Source organism: Helianthus annuus, chromosome 9 (assembly GCF_002127325.2).
Source record: "Helianthus annuus cultivar XRQ/B chromosome 9, HanXRQr2.0-SUNRISE, whole genome shotgun sequence".
Taxonomy (NCBI): domain Eukaryota; kingdom Viridiplantae; phylum Streptophyta; class Magnoliopsida; order Asterales; family Asteraceae; genus Helianthus; species Helianthus annuus.
Genome location: NC_035441.2, coordinates 138969226 through 138990329, shown reverse-complemented (window position 1 = coordinate 138990329; position 21104 = coordinate 138969226). Strand labels below are relative to the sequence as shown.

The window sequence follows — 21104 nt, the reverse complement described above, 5'->3', positions numbered from 1 at the left end:
CGGATATAAAACATCCATTTAATATTGCTGAAGCAGTCTCTAAGGTTCTATCGGTCAATTCTACTTTATTCTTAACGCTTAGAGTTTTAAGCAGGCAGATTTAATGATTTATCAAATCCATTGTCTATGAAAGACTTATCTGAACCTGAATCAAGTAATACTCTAGCATGAACGCCATTTATCAGGAAGGTACCTGTCGTGACATTGTCATCCTGAACGGCCTCTTGAACATTCATTTGAGAGTCTCCAGCTTTGGTCTCCTTAGCCTCCCCAGGCTTGTTGGTTTAATTGGGAAATTAGTTTTTGATGTGCCCTATTTCCTTACAACCATAGTAGGTTACGTCCTTTCTATCTTGGCACTCCAAAGATTTGTGCCTTTCCTTATCACAGATTTTACAAGGCTTAGCTTGTGACTTCTAAATGCCCTTCTCTTTAGTCGCCTTCTTTGGGCAGTGGGTCTTTATGTGCCTCTTCTCGCCACAACCATAGCATGTGGCGTCCTTCAAGTCCTTGCATTCATGAGTCTTGTGATCTGTCTTCATACAGATGCCACATCTCGTGATCTGCTTTTGGATACATTTTCCGAAGTGCTGTTTTCCCGCAGGTTTTACATTTGGGTTTTGCCTCAATTGGCTTGGACTAGTTATAATTTGGACCAGTCTTACCCCTTTTTTGTAACCTTAATTGGGATATTCTTGCACTGTCTCTTATGATCCTTAAATACTCGGTCCACTGCTTTGTTTACGGCTATATCCAACATAGCTTGTATCTCAGTGCTCGTTAAGATCAGTCTTACTGTGTTACTCTGATTAACTGAATGACTGTGGGCTTCATATAAATCCGCCATGATGAAGCTTTGAAGGCTAAAAACCAGGTAATAATAATTTACTTAATTATATGGCCAATCGTCGAATTTTATGATTAAATAGCCATGGTGAAATTAAACCTTATAGGCCATTAGATAGTATAAGATTTATTTGATTATGTTTTGCCTAGGTTTTAAAATAAACCATCTTTGGTGTTTACACAGAATCTAATCCTTCTTATTAGACAGGGGATATAAGTCACAACTGTCAATGTCGTACAGACACTTTATACAGCACAAAGGCTTGTTTCAAAGGATTCTTTAGATGGCACAAAGCCTTGTCATAAGGACAATCTAAAACATAATCAAAGATTCCTTTGGATCGGAAAATTTCATAACCCATTACCTTTCGACAGGAAGTTATGAATAACTATCTCTACCATGAATACATCTTTGCCCGTATGCATACATCTTAAAAGGATGTTTTGACATATACATCATGTTCGACGATTATTAACCATGATTCATTCTGATCATCTAGGCTAAATAAGGGGTTTGGAAATTCCCAATACAAGGATGACAAATGTGATTTTACCGCATCACTGTTGTCAAGAGTGCTAACATGTTTATCAAGGAATCGAATCTTTTTAATACAGGTTTTACCATCATAGCTAGGTCTTTACTGACATTCAAGCTAGGTTATACCTTTTAAGATTCTTTTTAATATATTCACTGGCAGAAAAGGAATGATATTTATTTTATTCAGGATTTCCATTATAATTATCCTAAATTTATTTTAAAATATAACTATGGCACAAAAGGCCAAGTCACAAGGGCAACTTTAAATTATAAACCATGATCTTGCAGAATCAGGTATTTAGGCTTTGAACGTTGTTCATTGCCTTTTCTTGACAGGGAGCCGTATGCTACCACTGTCTTTTGTCTTATATGACAATGAATATGGCCCGTAAGCGTTACATCCTTAATGGATGCTTTATTCGCCAAATAAGAAGGATTTCAGGAGAATCCAGTACAAAGATGAATTATGTGATTAAATCACATCTGCCAGGAATGTTAACATGTTTACAGGTGTTTACAAGGATTTGAATCCTTAGAATAGGCTTATGAATTTTCTAAAATTTATAACCCATGGTTTTTTTTTTCACCGGACGGTTGTTTACCTTATCTGACCTTGCCATGTAGCTTTAATTGCCACATAAGGAAATAATGGACAAGGTTTATTTTAGAAAGTTTTACAGTATTATAATTTATTAACCATGGTTTTAAATGGCCATTTCTGGTTAATTTGTTAATCATTTATATATTCAGGACCTTTATTACAATCCTATATTACAGTTTTAATATTGGCACAAAAGCCTAGTCACAAAGACGGTTTTAGTTTATAACCAGGATTTTCACAGAATCGAGGTATTTGGGTCTGAATCACAGTTCATTACCCTTTCTTGAAAGTGAGTTGCAGACTTCTACTGTCTCTTAATCCCAGAGGACGTTATTTATTACCCGTAGGCACTTCATCCTTAAAGGATGGCTATCTACTTACAGGGAATTTTAAATAAATCCCAATTTTCAAAGATGGCCTGTGTGATTTATACTGCATCACAATTTACCCAATTATGCTAACATGCCTACAGATGTTAACAAAATTTTGGAATCTTTTAGACAGGTTCTACCATCTTGGCCATGTCTACAATGACACGTGGCTAGGTTTTACCCCTAAGATTCTCTTTTAATATAGACAGGTTCTACCATCTTAGCCATGTCTAAAATGACACGTGGCTAGGTTTTACCCCTAAGATTCTCTTTTAATATTATTCGCAGAGCAATCCTAAATTGAGATGTTAACAAGGATCTGAATCTAATTGAGGAACTACCATCTTGGCCCTGTCTTAAAACGACACCTGAGCTAGGTCTTGTCCTTTTTAGATTTTGCCATTTTACTATAATGGTAGATCTTATAATGGGAATGTTATTTTAAGTCTAACCGTTCCCTTAAATTTAAACAATATACTTGGTTGCCCTAAAAGGGACTTCTACTGAAATGACTTGCCCATGCAGGGGCTAATCAGAAAAATAATCAAAGGAACCAATCAGGGACAAAACAAAATGAATTTGAATTAGTCCTAAGTTCTTGTCTAGACTCAAGAATCAAGAAATGTGCAATTGTGTAACTGAGATTAAACACAAAAGGCTAGTGTTTAATTCACTCAGTGTTGGCTCTGATACCAACCTGTCACACCCCTATTTTTTTCCACGTGTCACCGGTGGGCCCGGTGGGGAGTACGTTACGTAGTTGATATCATCATAGTCAAACCACACAATTTAAATTCACAGCGGAAGCAAAAGATAAACAAATTACAATCCGATATGAAGTAATATCCAAGTATTACAAACGGAAAGTAAAAGATCCACAGGCGGATCAAAAATAAAGAGGAAGCTTGTTGAACAGACTTTAACATCTAAGCTTGCGAGACTTCTATTTGATGCTAGGAGAAACCAGCCTATTACGCGTAGTACCTGCACTTAGTCTTTTTGGGAAAATACGTCAGTTTTCACTGGTAAATACAATTTAACTGACTCATTTTGAAAAATGTTTTAAAATTGATTTAAATGCCCGCGGCACAAAACTTTTTATAACTTGGGATAATTATTTGCTTAATAATCTTGTAAAAGAATTACATGTTCGTTATGCGTTCAGTGGCCCGGGTCGTGCCGGGTTAAAGTTTAATAGACACACCACTTAATATAATTCCGCCGCAAGACTTCTCTCGGCCGACGATTATACATTAATGAAATGCACAACGGGTGTACGCCTACACCCGTGTGCTAAGGTCGTGGCCATTCTTTGAATGATGCCAAGGATATCCGGGACATGGTCATTAAACCCCCAAAGGCGTTAAACAAACAAAACATCATTTTCAAACGGGTTAATTTGACAACACTTAACCATCAACTGGATAAGGTCAATTCCCCGACCAAGCGGTATTTTATATACCGTACCCCAAGCCCGTATAGGGAAAATAAGTTAAACGTATTTACCTGAGCAAATTTATACAATTTATCCCAGCCGTATACCACCAAGCAAGTACAGATAGCTTTTACTGGGCTCCTAAATCTGGAACGAAGGTTTTTAATAACCTATTAGATTTCTAACGGGTTTTTAATTAAGCCTAAGCTCAGACCGGTTAGTTTTAGTCAGAAGAATACGGTTCAAACGCATGACAAAGCGAAGACCGATTTAGAATGTGGTTTTGACCCGACAAGCTTGCATGCTTGTTTAATATGGGTAACTTAAACACATTCTGGAATTTGAGATAAAAACGATATGGTTTGACCCGTTTCGGCTAATATATGCAAACTAGTTACATACGCCGATCCGAACGCGAAAAGTGCGTAACGAGTAACCAATGAATCATGAACAGGTTTCCTAAGTTAGTATGCCCTAAATATGTTGTGATATCAGCAGGATACCTTCCGTTATGCCCCAAATAGTTTTAAACCCAAACTATGCCTTATGAGGGCATTTTGGTCATTTTAAAGGGTGTACAAGGGTTTAAATCATAACCTGAAGTACAGGTCTGATTAATTCAGTAAATATACTTAATTTACTAAGTTATAACAGTAGGGTATCAAACCTAGGTGAATTTTATTACCTTTAACCTTACTATGCACCGTAGGGGCATTTTGGTTATTTCACATGTGCCTAAAAGGTCACTTCTGGAATTCTGAGTTTAAAATATTTGCCTACTGTTAAAAATATAAAAACTTACTGAACACATCAGTAGGTATCAACCCTTTATGCTTAAAAAGGTTCTAGTACATACTTATGCGCTTAAAATGCTTAAAAAGGCGATTTAGAGCCATTTTCGGGTTTTCTAAGAAGAGCTGATATTTTTATTATTCCAGAAGGCTCAAAATATTTTATTTATCATTTTAGATCAGTAGAAAAAGGTTTGGGGTCAAAAGGATTTGTAAAACTCATTTTATAGCCCAAAAGGGCAAAACCGGCAATTACCGAATCAAGCCTATAACCCTATGTTATGCTCAGCCTAAAAATAAATAAAAATCCTTAAAAATCCCAAAATATTATTTTATATCAGTAGGTAAGAAGTTTGGTATCAAAAATTGGGTTTAGATAGGATATATGCTAGTTACGCCGTTTAATTAATAAAAGGCTTTCTAATTACGCTATTGAGCATAACTTCTAATCTAGATCTCAAACTGATGTCAAATTTTAGGGACAAGTTTATAATTCAGTAGTGAAGGTTTCTATCCTTTCACATTTTCAAAAACGTCGTTTTAAGGTCAAAAGGGCATAACGGTCAACGTTTAGGCTTTTAACGGAAACAAGCATGAACTAGGATTTCTATGGAACCAAGTTGTATAACTTTAGAGAGTTATACTAACTTATAATACGGTCCTAATGGAATCCTAAGGCATATCTAAACTAAGCTAAATCGGGTCAGAACTGAAAGTCAAAGCAAAAGTCAACTTTTGCGACTTTCGGTTCCGAACCGGGCCTATACTTAGAATTGTCGGGTTGAACCATGTTTAAACATGTTCAACTAATATTTACCAAGTTATTAAAGTGGCAAAACTGATTTTATGACTTTTATATTAATAGTTATGAGTTTCATTTAAAACTAACCCGTTTGACTTTAATTTGACCCGACAATTAAACTAAGTAAACGTGGTAATTAGGAGGTGCCCTTTTGAGGGTTTAACACCCACCTAATTACGGTCACGTAGCCATGTTCGTTGCAAACAATGGCTCAGCCATTTGAAAGTCAAAGCGTTTATCGAAAACGCTTGACTTTTCGGCTATAAACGCTAAATAATTAAACTAAGCACGAAAGGGGACTTACAAAGGGTCCAAAGGACCGAGGGAGGTTCTCAAAAGAGTTCAAGATCCTCACAATTCAGAGAGTTTATCAGATTGAAGGAGAGGTGCAAATGAGAGCCAAACATTCAATGGGTATTTATAGGATTTAGAGGACCGTTAGGATCGTTCCTTGATAAATGTGATCAAATCTGGACCGTACACCTTTACCCCTTGTTTTAGCAATCTATGGGCTGCCCAAGGACCGAAGAAAACCATTTGCAATTGATTAAAACAGCTGTAACAGCTGGTAACAGCTGGAAATCAAGTTTCTAAAACGGCAGTTTTGGTCCCTGCATGTTTCTAGCCCCTTTCTGATGCGTTTGAGGCCCGTTAACCCATTTTTAAGGCTATAAAATGATGCCTAAGCATAGGGAATATGAAACATGCTCAAAAATATTCCGGATGTCGGTTCGTTTGGTCGTACGGTCACGTTGTTCGGCTAATTACGACGGAACACGGACGGACGCGAAAAACGGTCCAAATTACGCGACGAGTGGAATTTTATCATGCCACACACTAAAATAAAATATTTTAGTGCTTACATAAATTTTTGGGTGTCCGGGGATATTCAGAATGCGAGATATGCGCAAAAGTGCAAACTTGTGCACTTTTTGACACTTTTAGTCCCTGCATGACATAAAAGTTTATTTTTGCGCACCAAACACCTCTAAGCCTATATCTAAGCTATATAAATAATAAATGGGGTATGTTTAACTCATGGACATATTCCGGAAGGTCCGTTATCAAACGATTCGACCTCCTTTTGCTGTTTGACGTAATTAGTCCCTTAATTGCGCAAAGTAGCGCGAAATGCCGTTTAATGATATCTAAGCCTTCCATGGCCCATAATAATCATTCCTAAGCATATACTTAAATATTACTACGCTCTCGTTCGCTTAAATGGTCTCCGAATGGCGTAGATTCAAAAGTTGACGCTTTAGGTCCCTCTATTGCGCAAACTTGCGCATCTCATCATTTAATAGCATTGAAGCCTCATCTAATCCATATTGGGCATTCTTGTAAGTATTATTAAACATCACGATGCTTCGGGTTCGCTAAAAGGTCATTCAAAGGTATAATTAAACATATTGACACTTTTAGCCCCTCTAATTTGCAAAGTTGCGCGTAACTTTGCTTATAGGCATCAAAACCTTATATGGCCCGAGAGTATAATTAAACATCATGAAGCTCCCGGTTTGTTAAAAGGTCACTCAGAGGTAAGGATTAACATGTTGACGCTTTTAACCCTTCATCGCGCAAACTTTCAATTAATCACGCAAACGGCTACACTTATTCATCAAGTGGCACATTTGTGAATATAAACATTGTAAGAGGTTATTTAAAAACTTATTTTAGGTATGCTAACACGTTCAGTCCTTTTATAATCAAAGTTTTAAATTTTTCAAAAAAATTAGTCCCTAAATTTCACTGTTTGACTTCATTAGGGTTTATTACACGTGTCAATACATCATTGGACGTGATTTTACGAGGTGTTACATCGTTGGTGTTTGATACTTTGATGTATTTGCATCTCTTGGCTTTCATGGTTTGGATTTACTTAACATGAGAAATGTGATGTTTTCATCTAAATGGATTTAACACTTTCTTTGTTAAGGTTTTTAGACCCCTAACGTCTGCGTTGATGATTTGATGTGTTAAAAGTAACTTTTGGTTGTGTTTGGTTTGGGCCTCTATGTGGTTTTCATGGTGCTTATTTGTTAGGTAACTTTAAAATGTGGCCAATGATGATCATTCACAAATGGCGAAGCAACTTTAAATTGCCTTCATAAGTCTTGAGCCCATCTGTCGTTGTTGTTGCATTTTTAGGTTTTTAACATTTTTGTCATGTTTGGTGACGTGGTGCGAGGGTGGTATAATTTTTGGTATATTTTTAGCACCTTTACTCGTTTATCAAGCTTTAAATTTATAAAACACGATATAACACAATCACTCTCTACAACACGCTAGGGTAAATGCACCCATTGTTGGCGTAGTATAGCGATGGTAAGATACTGAGGTCGTTTAAGGACACAAGAGCTTTTAATACCGGAATATCATCAACGTCTAGTCTAACCAATTTTTTGAGAATATATGTTAGTAAATAAAAATGAAAAGAAAAATAAAATATTTAGGATAAACAATGAACAAGATAGAATCACTTGGTTCCGACTTCTCTTTTACGTATCCTTTGATGATTTCCGTAGTTTGGGTTTTTTAAGAGATTATCTTAGTTATTGTGGTATGTCCCTCTTTTGGAGGCAACGCTACCCTCAGCCATATTTGTCTGAGTCAGCAAGGATACAGTCTCGCAAGGCTGAATTATTGAAAAATAATTAAGTAAGTTATTAATGCAAGATGTGGCATGTCTCTCTTTTGGAGGCAACGCTACCCCCGGCCATATTGGTCTGAGTCAGCAGGGATACAGTCCCGCAAGGCCGGTTTAAAGTTTTAACAGTAGTTTATTTATAAGGGATTCAAGCCGTTCTTACTTCCCTTGATTTGATGCTATCTGCCTCAAGAGAAGTTCTAATAAGCTTGAATCAAGTACTAGCAGTTAACGTGATTTATATAAACTGAATGAGGCAAGAACTTTACCCACACCACCATTCTAACCCCCTTCCAGACAGTAAACGTGCTTTATATAGACCGTAAAGACATGAATGAGTGAATCAACAAAACATGAAGAGATGTTAGAATAAAGTTACTTTCAATAAAAAAAAATTATTTCTTAAACTCATTAATATATACCCAAATAAAAAGTGGGCAAAGCTTGAAAATCAAAACTAATATATAAAAGATTTGTTGTTTACCTCATGACATAAGTACTCAATTAGATTCCGTCATCTCAAACTTATCCAAACTACTCAATTTTGGAAGTTGCACATAGTCAAAATACCTTAAGTACTCACTACATTTTTCTCAATAAAAAACTACAAAAACTAAACATTGAAATAAAAAGGACAATTTTATAATTTAAAAACAAAATACAAATAGTTATAAATAAATGTAGAATTTAAACTAATCGTTGTCTTAATCATCGGTGCTCTAGTTTGGTGGGGTAGCGATGTGTTCGACAAGATCATATCAACGTTCTAAAGCATATATCTTCATCCCGTAACTCATAAATTACCTTGTGGTCTACAACTACATCGATCGGAGGGTCCAACACATAATTGGATAATATTACATTCTCGCCACGCTTTATAATCATATTGTGCAACATGAGACATGTGCACATCAATTTATGTATTTTCCCGCACTTCATTGCCCGTTGCGTTGGATTAAGTATACCTCATTTACTTTCTAAAGCACCAACCCTCGTTTGACATCTTTTTTTTGCCGACTCTTGCACTTTCTTGAATCTTTTGTCTTTCAGGTCAATCAGGTATGGAAAATATTTCACAATAACATACCAAGCTAGGTGAATCCCATAAGCAAGATATTAGTCACATTTGTATTAGCGGACATTAACCTGAAAAGGACACCTTAGGGCGGTTCCAAGCATTTGGTTATTGAACAACGGAGATTGATTGAGAACACCGATGTCATTATTCGAACCAGTGGGACCATAGTATGCATGCCAAACCACAAGTCATGTGATACCACCACTTCGAGCATGAACATTGAGTATTTGTGATCACCTCTCATAATTAGCCTTGCAGACTTGTCAGACATGTTCTCCATATGATATGTGTACAATCGATGTTATCGACCATCCCTAGCAGGCCCCATCTAGCTTCATGCTCATTGTACAAACATGTAATATGGTTATTCATTCTATATAAAAACTCTTTAGCGTACAACATAATAATTGAATTGCAAAATATTCTATAGATTCACGGAAGTTCTACCAGACATAGCTAAATATTCACCGTATTCGTCAGGAACATTACCTGTAGTGAGTTGACAAATAGCTGGTGTGCATTTCTGAATTGGCGTGAAGCTCTTATTTAACCTCCCATCGTAACCATTTTGAAACCATTCAAACCTTGCATTTGCTTTAATATCCTCGATGATTTTTTAAAATAATTCTTTGGTAAGAGAAATCTCGATCTAAACGTATTTGCATTGTATTTCGGGTTTTCGACAAAGTAACCATTCATTAGAGCTTCATTAGCCAATTCATGGTGGCAACAAATATTTTTTCGTATATTTTGCGGTGTCCAAAACTCGCTTGCAGCGGCCACTTGGCAAAAAAAAAAGCAAAAAAAAAAAAAAAAAAAAAAAACCTCGACACCACTATTAGAATCGAACGGCTGGCAAAAAAGATCATCGTAACCGGATAACCCAAAGGCAACCCAAGTGTACTATAATCGGATGGAACATCCATTGTGTAATATTTTTTGGTATAGAAATTGTAGAGAATAGATAAAAAAATATAGATTTTTTTCGGTATAGATGTTAAATATGTGAGTAGGGCTGGCATATCGTGTCAGACATGACCAATTAAGACACGAACACTAAACAAGTTAACACGAACAAAGCACGAAATCTTATCGGGTCAAGTTTTCCAAACACGAACCTGATAATAAACAGCTAACACGAATACAACCTCTTAAGACATGAAATAGCTTACAAGCGTATCATACGACCTGTTAAGACAGGCACATGACCTGTTAAGACACGAATTTTTAACATAACTTGCCCAGGAGGGTGGAGTGTGGAGTCTAAGGGTGGCATATCGTGTCAGACACAACCTATTAATACACGAACACAAAATAGGTAAACACGAATACGACATGAACACGAAATAGGTAAACACTAATACGACACAAAACTTAACAGGTCTTATCATGCCAACTTGTTTAAGACACGAAACCTATTAAGAGTCAAACACGAACTTGTTAAGGTCGTGTCGTGTTTTCATGTCCGTGTCTGAAATTGCTAGCCTATATGTGAGATATTTATAATTTAAAAAAAGAATTTAGATATTAAAAAATTCCCACACACACATAATCATCGAGTATGGAAACCCGGGATTCTTACTTGATCCATGCAGTCGGTGGGAGGGGATGTTGTTACCCCCTACCTGATTAATTACTAGACTTATTCGGAGGGGTGGTCGAGTATGGTGCCTCCTCCTAGATAACATTCTGTGGTCTAACCTTATGGGTCCACACATCCATCTTAACATCCTCATCTTTACTATCTTCATCTTGCTCGTTTGTGCCTTCTTGATGACCTAACATTCTGTCTCATACAACATAACAATTCTAACTGCAACCCTGTATCTATCTCCCCTTTTCTTTATACAAACGATACTCAGTATTTGAATGTAGTTACATATGGAACTACTTGACCTTCAATGGTGATCTGAGTGCTGTTGTCGTCGCCTGCACCACCAAGATTCTACTTGAGCCCAACTTTAACAGCTTCTAGTCGATGACATCAACTCCAGCAGCCCACAACCAATTAAAAACCTCAAACATAAAAGAACAAACACATTACAAACAAGTTGCTAAAAATATCTATACATTTTTGGACATAAAACTGAACATATAAATATAAACAGCTACACCTGTTAACATATTTCACATTTTGTAGTCTTTATTTTTGTGCAAATGCTAAATAGGTAAAAGTGAGAATGGGTTGGCAAACTGAATATGCCTACGTGTTCACCTGACCCATGTTACTTCTACTTAGGCCGTGGGGTATGGGGCTTGGGTTGGGGCGTGGGTTGGGGTAAAACGCCCAAGGCACCACCCCAGGTGGGTTTGGGTTGGGGCGTGGCCCCTTGGGGCTTGGCTTTCAAGCCGGGCGTGGGGCGGTATGGCCAAGCGAGCTGGCGGAATATCATTTGCTCACCCCGCCACGTCAGGCGGTTACAATTCAAATTTTGAATTTTAAAATTCAAACGGTCCCCCCATACCACCAAACCGCCACCCCGGTCTCCCAACAACCCTCTATATATTTGTAACCCCCACCCACTGGTCCCCCATCCCACGAACCGAAACCCCACCGGCTACCCCTTCTCTTGAACCCGCTACCCCACTGGTCCCCCCCAACACCGCTATGGCATCGTGGACCCATGAAGAAGAAATGGCACTCGTCACTAGCGTCGTCGACGCTATGAAGGGACGGCCACCGGGCCAAACAAAATACTGGGTGGAAGCATTCGCGGCCTACCGACATAACGTCGGTAACGACCGCCACAACCTCAACGCATGCCAACATAAATGGCGCGAGCTACGACCCAAGCTCGACTGTTTCAAGGCTTACTACGAAGCGGTTCCGAGCGGCGAGTTGAGCCACGAGGACCGGGTGACGGTGGCGAACATAGAGTTTCGAGGCAAGGAGCGAAAGACGTTCGACAAGATCGACCTTTTTGAAATTTATTTAACGCTCTAGGTTTATTTTGTAATTTTTATAAATTATGTAATTTTTAGGATTATGTAATTTTAAATTTTAATTAAGTTGTAGGTTTTTTTTTATAAATGTTGTGTGATTTTTTTTTAAATTTTTTGTAATTTTTTTTTAATTTATGCCACCGGTGCACCCAACCCAAGCCCAACCCCCGCCCCCGCCATACTCCGCGGACACGTAACCAGGCGGTAAGGGAGCTCCAATTCCACATGTCACCAAATGCCCAACCCAAGCCCCAACATACCCCATGGTCTTATTTTGGTTTTTGAGGGAGAGAAAACTGGTATTTGGGAAATGGGCTACGGCTAAAAGATGTGCTAGATCTCAAAATGGGCTATAGATATTGGCTCCATATTCCGCAAACAAAACATTGCCCGTTTGATAAACTTTAACAGCCCCAAAAGCTTATACCAATCACTAGATTTGCTTTATTTAGACTATAGTTTGGCGACACACAATAAGACCATCCTCAGTTGTGTGTTATTAACTTTTAAACCATGCGGCACCCAGTGGCGGATTTAGAAAAAAAAAAACGTTAAGGGGCAAAGTTTCAAAATTTTCTTTTCTATAGGGGTAGCGAAATCGAAAAAACGTTAAATTTTTCCAAAATTTACACTATCACAGGAACATCAAAGGGTACCAGGGGCTCCCTCTTATCTCAAGCTATATCTGTCCCTGGCGGCACCATTCTCACGGAGTCCAGATGATCGGTTTATTTTATGTACTTGATTTTGCATGTGGTTTAATTCTAAATGCATTATTAATATTATTATAATATAATATATGTTACTTTTATTTGTCTTTTCTATATTTTGTAAATATTTATATATTTAGTAGGTTATGATAGGATATTAGATAAATGTTGATACACTTGTCCAAACATTACACGACTCAAAGATCATACCACTGTGATATACCGATATGTAAATCTCGTCAACTGTATTTGATTCTAGTTGATTTGGGCTGAAAACAAGAAGTTAAATTGGATTGGATTGCATTGCATTATTGCAATGAAACTATGAAGGTGTAATGGGCTGAATTAGTTAGATGACTGAAGACTCAAGAACTACTGATTACCTTTTTTTAGAGTTTTAAGTGGAGTATTTATACTCGTGGACATGCTGACGTGGTTCGGGCAGTTATGACCGGCCCAGTCACTATCGGGTGGTTATGAGCATGGGCCTAGAGTTAGTTACAAAAGATCCTTTTGGTCGGACGTTCTTATAGAATCGGAGCATGAGGTTCATTCTATTGTATGTTGTGTTTGGTCCAGTGGTTCGGACGTCACCTTATCAATGACCCAATAAGTTAAGTAGATAGCAGCCCACAATTCCACATAAATGAAGGAGAAACAGAAGGATCGAAGGGGGGACACATCACCCAGTCCGCAGTTCGTAGGTTTGGGGGTGGTTTTGGCTGGACGTCATGAGAACATGTAGAAAGTTTGCTTCTTTTGTTTGTATGTTTAAGTAGTTCGTTCTTCGTGATCACAAACCAGTATTCTTGTTTGATTATTTTATTATAAGACATTATTGTTTTTTTTTTTTGGTGTTTGAGCTTTAAAAAAATCATGTGCATGATCCACTAATGTTTCTGATTGTGTTTATGTTATTGTTGTGTTGTTGTTGTTATGTTAACCTGAAAATCAATTTGAGGTTAATTCACCAAGATGGTCATATTCATGTATAAAAAGACTAGAGTAAATTGCACAAAATGTCCTTTAAGTTTCACCAATCTTGCAGGTTTCAGCCTTAATCTTTAAAAGTTGTCAAGATCAGCCTTTAAGATTAATTTTGTTGCCGGTTTCATCCTTTATCACTAACCCAGTTACTAATCCATATTAAATGGCCTCACATGCTATGCATGTGAGGGTAAAACCGTCTTTTCATGCTTGTGATGTTATTAAAACCCAAATAAAATCCCAGACCCACTTCATCAGTTCAAACATCTTTCAATACTCATAAAACCCTCATCGTCGATTGGAATTCCGATCAAACACTATTTCCGATCAAACACTATTCCGATCAACACTCACCATTCTGTTCAAACCCAGATCATTCAAAACCCTAAATGGATAACAGAGGAGGTGGATTTCACATATGAGAAAAAGAAGAAGATGATTATGATGTCGATGAAATTTATGGTAAATTTCAAAGTTCAATTTTTTTTTTTTTATATCTGACTTCGATCCTTTTCATTTACTGGTTTAAAGTTTTGATTTACTGGTTCAATTTTTTTACTGTTATGATGATAAGTGTCTGATGTCCAACTTTATTCCTCGGACACTTATGTTGTCACTTTGTTATGTCCGCTGACACTTAATCTTTCACTTTGTTATGTCCGCGGACACTTATGCTTTTTCACTTCGTTATGTCCGCATACACTTATGCTTTCACTTGGTTCTGTCCGTGGACACTTGTGCAATTAAATTTGTAGCCGCGGACACTTATGCTTTCACTTGTTATGTCCGCGGTTATAAAAACTTGATACAAACAACAACTGCAACAATATCAACATCAACATAATATCCAAAATACTTTCACTGCCATAACATAATTCACAACTACAAAGCAAAATACATCAAGATCTTACTAGATTTCATTCCACTACATAACCACTTTAACAAAAACAACAGTGAAAAACATCATCCAACTAAGAATCATGTACTTTTTCCATTTTTTGATTCAGCTATGTTGTCTTCCAAATGTGGTTCAAGTTTCTTTTTTCTAACATGAAGCTCCTGATTTGAATCCATGAGTTCATTGGTAGTGCTTGGTAAACCTGAAATAGTATATTGTGCTTCTTCATCAGCCTTTAGCCTTTGGTTCAGCCCATCCAATGAATGTCTTACAAATTGGTGATGCCTATAAACAAAACATAAACTAAACATTGATTCTCAAATTATGGTGAATTTGGGGAAAACTTACTTTGAATGGACACGAGTGATACAGTCATCTTGGGTTTCTATCTGACCGAGAAGTTCGTAATATTGCTTCCCTCCCACACAAACAATAAACAAACGACATTGTAGATGGGATTAGAATCTAGGGTTTGAAAGGTGCAAATGTGTTAGGTTAAAGAACAGGAAGAACGAATTGATGAAGTGGGTCTGGGATTTTATTTGGGTTTTAATAACATCACAAGCATGAAAAGACGGTTTTACCCGCATGAGAGGCCATTTAACATGGATTAGTAACTGAGTTAGTAATAAAGGATGAAACCGGCATCAAAATTAATCTTAAAGGCTGGTTTTGGCAACTTTTAAAAATTAAGGCTGAAACCAGCAAGATTGGTGAAACTTAAAGGACGTTTTGTGCAATTTACTCAAAAGACTATTGGGTTGTATTATGACTAAACTAGGTACACAGAGATTTAATCATGTTGTATTATAGGCTATGCGATTGATTGACTTTAATTAATTGGTCAATATAAAAGGTACACAAGTTATGTATATGTAACTAGGTTATCACCCGGGTAGGAAAATTTAAATTACATTAATCAAAAATTTCAACACACACTGATTCATTTCTATTTCAAATTAAAATCAAACCATACCTATGAGTTAAATATTGCATCAAGAGTAACACTAACTTGGCTTCAGCGCATGTTGTGTTGTAAACTTCTTTTAATATAAAAAACTTTGTACCCAAGCCCATAATATTGTAATCAAGTATAAAATTAAAAACCCAAAAATAAGAAAGCTTACTTTTACAGGTTGATTTTAAGGTATACAAATAATTAATTCTATTTCTACACTAAACTATAGGTCAATGTAAACCAAAATTACAAAGAAGTAAGCCTTATACATCCATTGTCTATCCCAGAACCCCTAATATTATTTTCAAATCCCACATACATCACATATTTTGATATATGCATACATACGTAACAAAAAGGTAAGCATTATATGATGTATAAACAAACATACTCTTCAAATTAATCATGGGAAATCTGCAACATTTAGCCAAAAAAAGTAAATTGAAAGCCACCCTTGCTGCAAACATAAACCACGAACCAAACAATGGTAAATACCGTTAGGGCTCTACAAAAAAAAGCGAACACATAACTAAAGAAGAATGGGCCACAAACCTATGAATTCGGGAATGATGATGCGAAGAAAGACGTAAACCCTCTCTTTAGGCTATGATCATAGCTCTAATCTAGCCGAGAAATCGTCGTCGTCGATGGATTCTGCTAACAAAGAGCAGCCCTTTATTGATGATGGAATCGATGCAATTTCTGCACCAGAATGACATGGAGAACGTATCACCAAATATAGATATAACTATATAAGATCAAAGTACAAAAGATCGAGGTAAAAAGGAACTTGAACTACTAACTGTTTTGATGAAAGTCAAGGCGAATGAGACGTGAAAGACTTCCGATACTCTCTGGGATATCAGTAAGTGCGTTTTTCGTTGCATCATCAATGATAGAATTACAGCTTAAAGAACTGTGAGCATGTCAAGTGAGCTAAAAAATGAAAACAAAGCATGTGACTTGCCTGCAATAAGTTCAGTGAGAAAAGTCCATGATGCAACCAATTTCTCAGATAGCGTTGTCAGCTTATTTCCCTAAAAAAACTAATGATTTATGCCCACTACCAAATATGCATAAACGACAACATGTGAGAAAAAAATGAAGAACCGATATCAACAGTTTGAGATACCTCTACATCTAACTTTGACATTTTTGAATAATTGCTAAGTTCTTCTGGCAAACTGGTGAGGCGATTGTTTGATGCCTATAAGCACGCACAAATTGCAGTATAAGATAGTACATCAATCATAATTCGTAAGCATAAATTTTAAAACACATTGCACTATACAGCCAAACCTTGAGATCTGATAAATCTAGACAGTTTCCAAGAGAGCAAGGAAGATCCTTAATTTGGTTGCCGGAACAATCAAACCTGTAAAACCACATGTTCATAAAAAAATCATTTTATATGTTTCAATATAATTTCATATGAACTTACAGCCAAAAGTAAATAAAAAACGTACTTTATCAAAGCAGTCGCAGATCCAACTTCTTCAGCTAGCTCATTCAGCAAATTATTAGACACATCTAATGCCTCAAGTGATTTAAGCCTGTCATCAATGAATATAATAAAATACATTATAACAAACAAAAAAAATAAATGGTTTAAATTTAACGCGCATTAAAGTATCTTACTCTCCTATAGCAGTTGGAAGGTGAGAAAGCTTATTATGGCTAACATTCAACACCGACAACAACGGTAAGTTTCTTATGTCTTCCTTTAGCAACTGAATTTCATTATGAGCCAATATCAGCTTCTGCAACTTAACTGCCTGCAACAATTAAAAAATATTCCAATTATAATTAAAACATCAATTTTGTGAGATATTAAGAAATGCCTAACATAAAAAAATAATAATAAGAATATATATTAATAAATACCTCCCACCAGTTTTCACCTTCACCAACTGCATCCAGACTTTTGTATACCTCATCTGGCACTTCCCTAAAATAGAGTAAAATGCCATTTTCCGATTTTCGTCCATGAGGTTTTGTTACTTTTGCGACTTTCATCCAAAAGTTTTGATTTTCCGCATCTGGGTCCAAAAGGTTTGAATCTTGCCATTTTCATCCAACTTGTTAACTCCATCCATTTTTTAACGCCAAGTCAGGGGTATTTTCGTCTTTTTAGACATTTTTGTGATGTTTAAAGGGTTTGGTGGGGAGAAAGTCAACAGAGGTGGATCTTTATTTCTTATAGTGTTTTTTTATTTTAATAAAAAATGTCTAAAAAGACAAAAATGGCCCTCATTTAACGATGAAAAATGGATGGAGTTAACGACTTGGCTGAAAATGGCAAGGTTTCAAACCTTTTGGATGCGGATGCGGGAAAACAAACCTTTGGACAAAAGTCGCAAAAGTGGCCAAACCTTAGGGACGAAAATGGCATTTTACTCTTTAAAATAACTGAAATTACCATAAAAATGAAAAACAAAAAAAAAAAAAAAACCAAAAAAGATAAGGGGAAAATCAAACACACCTGGTCATAAGGTTTTGCATGAGATAAGCCTTCCTTCGGGGATCAAGAATCGGATCACTGGAAACTTTTCTCATTTCTGATTCAAACTCATTTTCATTCATCCCAAATATATCTTTCCAACCGGGCTTGAAGGTATAACCATTTGGATCTAACACTTCATGTAATTCAGATCCTAAATGAAATTAAAAAAAAAACAATATAACTAAGATATCCCCTAAAAAGTTAAAAGAAACAGAGAGACTGGAATAATATAAAAGATAAAATATACTTCTAAGTATAATTTAGAAATTTTGGCCAGCCGAACTCAACTTATTCTGACGTGTTACCTATATCCCCTGGCTCCTATGAAGCTTCGCCCTTGCACTTTCCATTACGACCATGACTTCATTAACCTGAACTAAAGAAGGGCAAAATTGTTATTTATTTGGCACTGTTTCACTTAAAATTGAGAAAAAATTGTTATATAGCATACCAAGTTCTTAATCAATTATCACATACAAATTAATGAAATGTTTAAAATCCCAATCTAACAAAACAAAATAAAAACCAAAAGATCCAATATCTCACAATACATAAAAACAACATAAAAAATGAGATTATTATTAATATTAAGAATTACCTAAGAAGATGAAGATCTTCAAGTGTTCTTGGAAATCCTACAACGTAAGATAAACTTTAAGGAGACCTACAACCAAACATAACACACCACACGCACCCGCTACTTTCCAGACATGATCGCCACTACATAACCATCGCTCTACATTAGGGTTCGCAAATACAAACATAAAACTTAAATGTTGAATCATAAAGAACTTTAAATTATATGTAGATCTATAAACCAACTACCTGATCGAAATGGGAATGATTCGTCTGATTTAATCTAATCCATGTAAACCGATTGCAATAGATAGATAGGGGGTGAAGGAGAGGCTAGGGTTTAGAACGATGTATGTGATAGTCGGCAGATGAGGATGAGCAATTTAGGGATTTTATTTGAGAATAAAGAGATGATTGGGAGACAAAAGAATATGGTGTACTAACCTTTGAAACTCGTCAACAAATGGATCTGCAGGAATTGTGTGGGAGGGAGGCTGCTAGGGTTTAGAATGAATGGGTGAAGGGAGAACCGGAAAGAACCCTTTATATTGTATCCATATTAGCGGGTCGGGTTACCAAAATGGGTATTCTAGAAAACCAAAAAGGTGGACGGGATTTTGGAGCCAAAACCAATTTCAAGAAGCCCTATGGTGATGCCACCTCATTTTCCAAGCCCTCATAACATGACACATAAGCCCTTATTTATCATGTTTATATATATATATATAGATATAGATTTGTCAAACATTTCAAGTGAAATTACAAGTTTTGTAATTTATTGATTAAACCTAAATTTGGAAGTGATCATGTCTCTCATTTTAATTTTCTTTTGTGTCTTTTCTTTACATTCACGCTTTTTAAGTAGGTTACAATTTAGTTTAAGTAAGCTTAATTCGAATCAAACAATACTTTTATGTTAATTTCATAATCAAATAAATCGTATAATTTTAACCGGATGCTACTCGTAAACACTACTCTACTTATCCTAACTATTTAGGTTAATTTAGCTTTACTTGACGATGGTCATCACACGCGTGAGTGATGTGGCAGTGTAGTGTGACCACATGATGAACACCGTGTCACACCCAAGTAAGGGTCCTGTGTGGTTGATGTGGCTCTTGCATGAATTATTTGTGTGAGAATTGGTCACTAGATGGAGGGTTGTTTTTTAATAATGTTTTAGTAATCATTTAATTTGATTTTTATCTAATAACATGTATTCGTTCACCATAAAAAAATCTAAATGTATTGTCTTGTTTAAATTGTTTTTATGATCATTTCGATATATTTTTTTTACTAGAAACCGAGTTAGTTTGCTAATAAAAATTTTTTGAGTGTCGTAAGCGGTTTTGGCGTGTTATGGATTGGCAACTTTCCTTGCAACATATTTACACACTTCGACTACTCGACAACAATGAGGACTAGGTATTTATTTATTTATTTTTTTTATTTACTTTTGTGTTTTTTTTTTCAAATTGAATTGGTGTTTTTATAATTTATATCTATCTTATAATGATATTATTACATTTATAATGTTTAAAAATTAAAATAAAAATTGTATTTAATAAATTGTTAGAAAATAGGGATAAGCGTGGTACTGGTACTGTACCGAACCGTTACCGAAAATACTGGTACCAAAAATCGTCAAAACTGGGTACCGGTACCGAAAATGTTTGGTACGGTACGGTACCGGTATTTGAAGGTAAAAATCGGGATTTTACCAGTACCGATAGTGGGTACCGATACCGACCGGTATCCAGACATCCCGTACCAAATACTCATCTCTATTAGAAAATGCTTAAGAGTGGTGAAAAGTGATGACTATTTCCATGGTTGACTAGTGGGTAGTGAAATTGACATGACACCGAGGTGGTAACGAGTATAGAGTGGGAAGTAGGGAAGTGTGAAGAGAAAAGCACACCTTAGAGCATTCACATCCAATCCATCAAATTATACATACATTTCACTAAAAAACAACTCCTATATCAATATATTTCCACTAAAAACAAATACTTTTTCTCTCTCCTTTCAATTAAATAATATTATCATTACATTTTTCTCTAACTTCCACTCACAACCACTTTCAAAATATATTAAAAAATTATAACGGGTGAACAGTGTCCCCCTAAATATACAGATGAACAGTAACATTTTCTCTCTCCTCTACTCACAACCACTTTTTATACCCTTTATAATATAAAAACCCCTCCTCACATAATTTGATGGTTAGGATGTGAATGCTCTTATGGTCCTACGGAGAGAGAATATAAGGGGTGGTGTAGATTGAGTATGGTCTTACGGAGAGAGAGAGTATAAAGGGTGGTGTAGATTGAGAGAAGATAAAGAATTTCTTTTGTATGAATATGAAAAATGAAGATTTTGAGTATAAGAGAGGCGAGAGAAGTAGAGAACCTTGTTTT

General features: G+C 36.2%; 1 protein-coding gene across 13 annotated transcripts; it reads right to left on the bottom strand.

Moving 5' to 3' along the window:
* Nucleotides 1-15851: 15851 nt before the first annotated feature.
* On the bottom strand, nt 15852-19219 carry LOC110874719 (plant intracellular Ras-group-related LRR protein 6-like). Of its 13 annotated transcripts, none has more exons than XM_035977629.1 (14): nt 19129-19209; nt 18934-19017; nt 18707-18828; nt 18397-18479; nt 18088-18259; nt 17490-17553; nt 17244-17380; nt 17072-17158; nt 16905-16980; nt 16738-16812; nt 16573-16642; nt 16409-16486; nt 16158-16307; nt 15852-16062 (listed from the first exon to the last, which is right to left on the bottom strand). In XM_035977629.1, exons 5-13 carry the CDS (start codon nt 18186-18188, stop codon nt 16216-16218), a joined length of 780 nt encoding a protein of 259 aa, XP_035833522.1. In that variant the 5' UTR covers nt 18189-18259; nt 18397-18479; nt 18707-18828; nt 18934-19017; nt 19129-19209; the 3' UTR covers nt 15852-16062; nt 16158-16215. The 13 variants fall into 13 exon arrangements, 11 of the variants coding, with proteins under 11 accessions (XP_035833522.1, XP_035833525.1, XP_035833524.1 ...); XM_035977632.1 differs by having other exon boundaries at nt 18707-18743; XM_035977631.1 differs by having other exon boundaries at nt 18414-18484; nt 18707-18743; nt 18934-19219.
* Nucleotides 19220-21104: the final 1885 nt, after the last annotated feature.

Coding starts and splice junctions, on each gene's coding strand:
- LOC110874719 (XM_035977631.1), bottom strand. CDS start 18,188: ATGAATGAAAATGAGTTTGAATCAGAAATGAGAAAAGTTTCCAGTGAT. Junction 17,381..17,489: donor AAGGTGAAAACTGGTGGGAG/GTATTTATTAAT, acceptor TAATTGTTGCAG/GCAGTTAAGTTGCAGAAGCT. Junction 16,981..17,071: donor TCTGCGACTGCTTTGATAAA/GTACGTTTTTTA, acceptor GTGGTTTTACAG/GTTTGATTGTTCCGGCAACC.